Source organism: Pseudochaenichthys georgianus, chromosome 8 (assembly GCF_902827115.2).
Source record: "Pseudochaenichthys georgianus chromosome 8, fPseGeo1.2, whole genome shotgun sequence".
Classification (NCBI taxonomy): Eukaryota; Metazoa; Chordata; class Actinopteri; order Perciformes; family Channichthyidae; genus Pseudochaenichthys; species Pseudochaenichthys georgianus.
The window spans coordinates 17,914,079-17,922,979 of NC_047510.2; the positions used below are offsets into that span (position 1 = coordinate 17,914,079).

The 8,901-nt window shown below is 41.1% G+C and overlaps 1 protein-coding gene across 1 annotated transcript; it reads left to right on the forward strand.

Moving 5' to 3' along the window:
- The first annotated feature begins 209 nt into the window (after nt 1–209).
- On the forward strand, nt 210–7,898 carry tbc1d17 (TBC1 domain family, member 17). The gene is made up of 17 exons (XM_034089696.2): nt 210–319; nt 960–1,055; nt 1,136–1,213; nt 1,287–1,398; nt 1,479–1,662; nt 1,828–1,936; nt 2,383–2,553; nt 2,675–2,800; nt 2,912–3,015; nt 3,890–3,984; nt 4,087–4,203; nt 4,669–4,769; nt 5,032–5,131; nt 5,375–5,472; nt 5,774–5,890; nt 6,013–6,099; nt 7,119–7,898. Exons 1-17 carry the CDS (start codon nt 293–295, stop codon nt 7,278–7,280), a joined length of 1,884 nt encoding a protein of 627 aa, XP_033945587.1. The 5' UTR covers nt 210–292; the 3' UTR covers nt 7,281–7,898.
- Nucleotides 7,899–8,901: the final 1,003 nt, after the last annotated feature.

Below are 8,901 nucleotides of genomic sequence, written 5' to 3' on the forward strand. Positions count from 1 at the left end.
TTAGGAACCACTGGACCTCCCTAACCGAAAGGAGAGGAGAAAATGTTCTCAAAAGTCCTTTTGAATTCTCCTATCCACTATCCCTTAACCCCGTGACGTTTCACTCAGAGGTCAAGGAATAGGAGATAGGGTTAGAATTTAGGAGCTGATTTTTAAACTATCCGAACGCAACCCTGTAGTCCATTTTCAGCTCATGTGATGACGTCTCTTTGAGGGGCCGGGCTTCTCGCTAGTAGGAAGTGTGACGTAAGATTTATTTTGGAAAACGAAGTCGAGGCAGAGGTGAAGGAAAATGGAGCAAAACATTGAGGATTACAAGGTATTTCTACAATATTTCACATACTATTATAATTTGTGAATTCTGACAATTTTCCTTCAACTCAACTGTGAAATGTTGGGTGAAACTACTCGAGCTGGCCGTCATTGTTAGCTTATTGTATATACATCAAGCTAGCTGTGTGTTTTCACTAACGCTCGATGAAGTCAATCCGCACACTGTCAGCTACGTTTTATCATCTGAATGGATATAAAATGTCGGACTCTGTTTTGTAGCTAGCCTACAGCCGTATCTATAGTTATACAGACGCGAAATATATAAAAATACAGTATATTCTGTATCACTATAACGTCTTCCTATATGTTTGTCTCGTCTTCACCTACTGACCTGACAGACCTGTAATCACGTGACAGACAAGTACTATGTTCTATGATTTCATTAACCTGCCTGCCACAGGTTAGATATTTGATGTGGTAGATAATGTACAGTTCAAGCCGTAGCCTAGCGTAAAAAATGTTTTTATTTGACAATACAATCATGTGTAAAAACAGATTACTAGATTACTAGCATTTACCAAACCTGTTCCTGTGACTGGAAACCCAACCTGAGCCGTCATTTTATTTCAGCTTTGTTATTGATATGGCTGCATTTATATTTATGTGGGCTTTTTCTTTCTTCTCAGCTTATATTTGAAAAAGAGGGAGTATACCTCCACACAAATGCCAAGAGAAGTAACCAGGACACCACCATCCCAGGGTTCATCCGTATTGTGGAGAGGGTAAGCAACATGTGTAAAGATACAAAGACGGAAATTGAAATAAAAAGCAGTGGGATTGTCAACAACGCATTTTTTTTTAGGCCGGTGTTCCAGCTTTAGAGTGGAGCCCCCTTGAAGATGAGGGTCGCAGTGCCCCTGCTGTACTCTACACCAAAAAGGTCAGTAATCATCTGTTTGATATACATAAAAACGACATGAATTGTTTTTTTTAACCCACTTCTTATTGAATAGGATGGAGACGGAGTGGAGGAAGATGCAAACTATGACCCTGGTTATGAGCCAGACTGGGCAGTCATCAGCACAGTGAAGAAAGATCGGGAACATGTCCCGGTCAGAGACTCAGGTGCAGTTATCACTTCTGTCACTTCAGGCAAACAATTACTTTAAAGAAGAAGAAACTAACGGTGCCTATTTTGTCTGCAGGTCAATGGTCATTCTCTCTGCCTCTGTCAGAGTTATACTCTTTGCGGAGGGCTCGGTTCTCCTTGGGGAGAAACTTCTTGGTGTTTACTAGTAGAGGGGGCCACCCACTTCCCCCCCTGCACTTCCACAGAGGAGGAACCAGGGAGCTGTTTAGAGCCATGAACCGTTACATCATCCTCGACCAGTAGGTACCATCTTTAACCTCTAGCAGCAGTTACTGACCTGTAAACAAGTTAGAAATAATCTCATAACACTTCTGAATACAGTAGATTTACAGTTTATGACAGAGCTGTGTTGACAAATCACACGAGTATGAAAAACATCACGTGGTCTCTGTTGTTATCATCAGGTCACCGGTGGACGGGAGGCTCTTCCTTGCCTACCCTCATGACCCCGGCGCTCTCTCTCAGTCCTTCGATAGGCTGCAGCTTTTCGACGATGGCTCTGATCTTGTTTCGGTATTTTGTTTTCATTTTCATTGATCCTAAAACCTATATTATTGGCTTGTTGATCAATCCCAAAGACTCACTGATCATAGTCCTAATCTTTAAGATAAGATAAGCCTTTATTGATGCCCAGAGGGGGAATTCAAGTGTTACACCAGCTCAAAGACAGAAATAAGTCAAGATAAATTGAGAAGTAGAAATATTAAATAAAAGAGGTATACGCAATTTCTATTATAGTTAGACTGATAACAGAAGGAACTATAGAAGTGTATGTAATGCCGACATGATTAGGTAAGCACAAATGTATAGGGACAACGTTGAGTGACATAATGAAGCATGACCAGTGACATAGGACATGACTCAGTGGGAGTAGACAAACGTTATCCAGCGTGTTACAGTTCAAAGTCAAACACATTTGTGTGCTTGTTTGTGATTCTTTTCTCTCTCCAATTGAACAGAGATTCATTCAGGACCCATATGCCACTACATTTGGTGGATTCTCCAAAGTCACAAATTTCTTCAAGGTGGCACTACGACCTCCAGGGCCAGCCACCCATTCCCGCGCTGCCCATGATCCCAGTTTTCCCCCCCAGTCCGACGAAGAGCCCGGCTTTGAGCTCATCAACTGTGTAAGAGAAGGAACCAAAAAGAACTATTTGGATGACACATTCAGGTCTAATAATATGTAAAGATGACAGTGACATGAGAATCTATATCGGTTGTTTATTTTGGTGTCTTTCCTTCCATTAGGGGGTGGAGCTCGGTCCCAGACCAGACGTTACCAGGGGACGACCGCTGGACAAATGGGAGGAGTTTCTGGACCCAGAGGGGCGAGTGAAGAACCCAGAGAGGATCAAAGAGATAGTATTCAGAGGGGTGAGACGGGAAATACAGCGAGAGTCATCTCTAATGTGGAAGACATACCTTGTTCACTTGTTATAACCCTCTATCAGATGTGCATGTTTCATACCATGTTGTCCATTGCAGGGTGTCACACCGACCCTGAGGAGGGAGGTATGGAAGTTTCTCCTGGGCTTTTATCCATGGAACAGCACTCACAAGGAAAGAGAAGACATTCTTCGGGTCAAAACGTTAGTGTTGTTATTACTGCATATCCACTCCTAAATCTATTAGACAGTTAAAAAGTATAGTTTGACATTTTGGGAAATACACTATGTTTCTTCCTTGCTGAGAGTTAGTTGAGAGGACCAATGCAACTCTCATGTCTATTAGGGCTGCTCGATTAATCGTATGTTAATCGCAATTACGATTATGGCTTGCAACGAAAACAACGTAATCGAAATAAAACGATTATTTTTTTATTATTTTTATTTATTTATTTTCCAATATTTATTTATTTATTTTTATTGGATTTTCAGTTGAATTATACTTAAAGTTCAGGGTAATCAACTGTTAAAAACATACTGTCCAAATCTTTTTTCTCCAATAAATGGATGTTTTCTAAGTAAATGGATAATTGTTTTTAATAATCGTGATATCAATTATTGACCCAAATAATCGAGATTATGATTTTTGCCATGATCGAGCAGCCCTAATGTCAATATAGTACATTCAAAGATAACGCCAGCACCCAGTTAGCGTTACATATTTTTTAAGACAAGACGCATAGACGCAAGGAAGGGGCTGTGCCTGACCAAGAAATAAGACCTCCTGCAAAACCATAACATTTCAGATGTTGTTCTGATTAAACCACCAAGATTTAACGTGTTTACCTGTGAAATTTACAGTTGTTATTTAATGGAATTTAATCAGGCTTTTCACCCTGTTTGCTGTCTTTGTGTTAAACAAATCTAACTGGTTGCTGTCTTTGTCTTCCTAACTTTAAAGATGTGAGAGTGGTATCAGGCTTTTCGGTTAACTCAAAAGAAACTGTATTTCCTTAAAATGTCCATGAACTACAATTGAAATGTAGTCAGCCTCTAAAACGTCTTTCTGTGTCTGCAGGGACGAGTACTTCAGAATGAAGGTGCAGTGGAAGTCAGTCAGTGAAGAGCAGGAGATGAGGAACTCCCTCCTCAAAGGATACAGAAGCCTGATAGGTCAGCCCTGCAATCTGTGATAAAACAGAAGATCTGTTCATAGAATCAGCTGCCTGTTCAATAGGCATTGAAATTCAACTGCTTTGTGTTCTGTTGTGACAGAGCGAGACGTCAGCAGGACGGACAGAAACAATACGTTCTTCTCTGGGAACGACAACCCAGGACTGACCCTGCTGAACGATGTGCTGATGACCTACTGCATGTTCAACTTCGATCTTGGTATGTATTTCTAAACTGTTGGCAAGCAGAAGTGCACATACTGAACAAATATGTACCAACACAAATGTAAAGTACATACTAAATGTAAACAATGTAATATTAATAATTTGAGTTGTTTATACAAGGGCATTGCATTTCTTAAGTCAATAGTTTGGTCATAGTATGTGCTTACCGGTCCTTAATATTTATTAATTAAGGCCAATGAGAATACTTTTTTAACAATAAATGTAGTTAACAGGACACAAAGACAGGTCACAGAGGGACTAGCATTAGACACAGATTATTATTATTATTATCAACAGGTTCACACATGAAGAACTGTGTAGGAGGTACGGTGTTTTGAACATTTAAAGTAAAGACTCTTCAGGACTAAGGCAGCTCTTCCAACAAAGCATACCAAACACACACAGTATGTATCATTAAGGCAGATATATCAACGTCTCCCTTCTGTTTCCATGTCTCCAGGTTATGTCCAGGGGATGAGTGACCTCCTTTCTCCTCTGCTGTTCGTCACACAGAACGAGGTGGAGTCCTTCTGGTGTCTCACAGGCTTCATGGAGCTGGTGGTAAAAAGAAATACTTCTCTTTCTCTGTGGGCTTTGGAATATCAGTCAAAAACACGTTTAGATGTGGTTGTTCCTCTCCCTACATTATCATTCTGGCTTTGCTCAGTCCTGTGTGGTCACTGCAAATCTGTTTTGAATGAAAGCACAAAGCAGACCCTTTCAAAAATGGCTGCAGTTTTATTGCAAGTTTGATGATGAGGAATGTGTTCAGTTATGAATGAAGAACGCTATGGATTTGAGGCTTTCTCTGTTTCCTCCGCAGCACCAGAACTTTGAAGAGTCCCAGGAGGCCATGAAGAAGCAGCTCCTCCAGCTCAGTATCCTGCTGAAGGCTCTGGACCCCGAGCTGTGTGACTTCCTGGGTTAGTCAGATTATACTCATGCAGGCAGACTGGATTGTTGTTAAACTCTTGAGTCATTAGGTTAAAGCAATGAAAAGTAGTATACAAACCAGAACAAAGTACACATGGGTGCGCATATGTTGATATACATAAAAGGCATACAAATGTATTCTAAAAGAAAGGAAATTCACAAATTAACAAAGACAATATAACATATTAACAAGGGGCTCATTCTTCTTTTTGGGGGCCTTTCTGTGCCATCAGACTCTCAGGACAGCGGCTCGCTTTGCTTCTGTTTCCGCTGGCTGCTCATCTGGTTTAAGAGAGAGTTTTCCTTCGAGGACATCCTCACCATGTGGGAGGTGAGTGCGCCACATAGCCATGGAATATGTGATGATGCTATAACAGCTCGAGTCAGCCAGGTTCAATGTACTCCTTTGAAGCTTCATGGTGTTATATCAGTGTGTCTTTAAATGTCCAATGCCCAGATATTCAGTTTTATTTTGTATTACATTTTGTAACTTGTTTTAAAAATGTCTGATTAAGCGTTATCAAAATAGTTACCGATGACTATTTTAAGTCAATAGACTAATCTATTAGTAAACTAAACGTTGCATCTCATTTGCAAATAGTGTTTGTGTAACATCCTTTTCCCTGCCACAGGTCGTCTGGTCTCGTCTGCCATGTGACAACTTTCACCTGCTGATCGCCTGCTCCATCCTGCAGTCACAGAGAGGAGAGCTGATTGGCTCAGACCATGACTTCAACACTATTCTGAAGGTGAGTGTGGTGTGTGGTGTGTGGTGTGTGGTGTGTGGTGTGTGGTGTGTGACAGCCAATGAGTTACTTTGTCTATAACTATACACTCTTCTGTACAACTCCCCATTGTGAATGCTCCTCAGCACATTAATGAGTTGACGATGCAGTTGGACCTGCAGACTGTTCTGCGAGGAGCGGAGGCCATCTACCTGCAGCTGACTCAGTGCAAGGTAAGGGGCTTCAAATCAAATCAAGTTTTATTTATATAGCACATTTAAAAGCGATTTTTGGTCGAGCCAAAGTGCTGTACATGTAATAAAAACACTTTACTACAATCACAATAAAAGACAATCATTTACAACAGAAATATAAAAAACACAGGGAAATGTCAGGTGTCATACTCCGCTCTGACTGGAAGGCCAGAGAGAAGAAGTGTGTCTTTAGTGAGGATTTAAAAACCCCTACTGTCTGGGCCGACCTCACATGGAGGGTCAGAGTGTTCCAGAGCCTGGGGCTCGGTGCCCTCGGGTTTTGAGCCTGGTCTCGGGCTCTATCAGCAACAGCTGGTCAGCAGACCTTAAAGCTCTGGGTGGGGTGTAGCGTAGCTTCATGGGCCAATCAGATTCAGCCAGGAGTCAATAGAGTGTCTCAGTGTTTATAATGAAGAGCAAAGGTGAGGAAATAAGGATCTACAGTATACCACTGTTTCCTTACCGATATCTATTTCCCTCATTAAACAACTGAACAATTAATAATATGTGTGTATGGGTGCACCTTGCTTAACCTATGGAAACCTAAAAACTGAAATGTAACAAATGATATACTTCCTTAAAGGTCACGTACTCATGGCAGTTATGTCATACTGCGCTTCAAACATTTAGAATAAAATCTAAAGGGAAACTGTGCATAAATTTCCATTTGAGAATGAAGAATAACCAAGGAATTATACCTCCAGTGTAACATATTGGAAATGACTCAACCCTCCATATAGCCTATACCTAAATGGCTGATGTTGTCTAACGGGTCAGGTTAAGAGATTGCATCAGATTAGGCTTTTTTTCCATTTGTCCTAAACAGTGATTGAGTATAGGATCTGCACATACCTAACAAACAGCTACATCGAAATCTAGAACCTTTTATATATAAGATGAGTCACCTCTACACAAGTGATCCTAACCTCCTCCTCCTCCTCCTCCTCCTCCTCCTCCTCCTCCTCCTCCTCCTCCTCCTCCTCCTCCTCCCTGTGCAGGAGCTCCCCCTGAAGGTGCAGCAGGTCATGGGTCTGTACGTCCCCTCCAGCTCTGAGGAGGACAGCCCAGACTCCCAGGCCAGCGAGACCCTGCGCCTCCTCGCAGAGTCCCAGGCAGGCGCTGCTTCCTGTGATTCAGCCCCCGTTCCCACCTATCCTTAAATCTGCAGGTCAGCTGGGGGACTTATAGAAATGTACGGACGATCTTTATATATGAACAAAAAAATGATGTATAGATATATGAAAACTCTATCCAATGAGAAGGAATGAAGACTGTTGTTACTGTCTGTCAGAGGCAGGGGGCGCTGTTGAAGCTTTTTTTCTTTTGTTTAAACATAGCTGTACTTGCAGTGCTCTTTTTCCATGTTTATGGTCTGCTCCTCGTCCTCCATGACAGCGTGTCATTTGTTTACATGTCCTGTGTCTTTGTTGAGTGTTCTCCTCCTTTCTACTCCCCATCCCTCTCGGAGTGATTCTCTTTTACCTTTCTGACAATGATTTAATAATCATCTCTGCTCGACCCATGTGATGCTTTCAGTGCATTTTGTCCTGCGTCCCCTCGCCACTGCTCCTTAAAGGGAGCCAGATGAAGGATTTGCTCACTGGCAGCATCTTGTTAGGACGGTATGATGCCATTCCAGCCCTATGCAAACTGTATTGCATGCCTTATAGTTTGCGCATGTGGCGTGGTGATCTTTTTAGCCTTGTAATTATCTACATATTGTCATGAAGTAACATTTTCATCCGCTGATTATTTCCAAATAAATGGTTGAATCTTAATGAAGCATGTCATTGATATTTTTGCTTTTGACATCACACAGTAGGTCGCACACAACAGTACATATCACAGCATTTTGACTCGACAGTCCCCGTCATTTATGTAAATGGCAACAACTAAGTAGTACAGCCTCTACCATTAGTTTAAAATCTAGTTGAATCAACACCTCTCAATCTGAACAGGTAAAAACAAAACGGAATATAAGTCAAATCAAGTTTGCTTGTTAACTAAACAAATACATAATAATCACCAAGATATTCTATTCAATTCAATTTCAATTCAAAAGCTTTATTTATCCAGGTAAAATCCCATTGAGATCAATGATCTCTTTTTCACGGGAGACCTGGGAAGATGGGGAGATAATCACAGCGTAACCTCTATGTCACAATACACAACAGCATAATGCTCAGAAGAAAGAAGCATTCAAAAGGGAAATAGTTAAACAAAGTACAAAAAACAGCGTGACACCCAACAAAAAAACGACAATCCAAACACAAAACGACAAAATGCAGCAGGAAACATTCAAAGAAATACCAAAAGAAACACAAGAAAATAACCATTAAATGTATTGAACAGCACCATTAACTACCTAAAGTTCTATTTTAAAGCTTACATAACAGGTATATAAACAGATAAAATATTACACATATAATAATATAAAATGTGTCTACATAAGAATATCTATAATAATTAATTAAATTGAACAATATTTCAACTTAAAATGTTCTTCTACTGAGTGATAACGACATTGAAATAACAATGTGTTATTCAAATAAAAATAGAATGGTGAAATGTAATTGCCCCATTACCAACTGTTTGTTTACGTGGTGTCTTAACTTGTGAACTGGTTAAACTCTGCCCCCCCCCCCCGGCCAGCAGGTGTCTGTGTGAGGGGGAAAGGAGCTCTGTTCTCCACTGTCCCGGGAAATGAGCTGGAAAATGAGGGGCGGGGAGCCACACCCCTTCTCAGGACCTCTTTTGGCTCGTCACTGTCTCTTTCCCCCT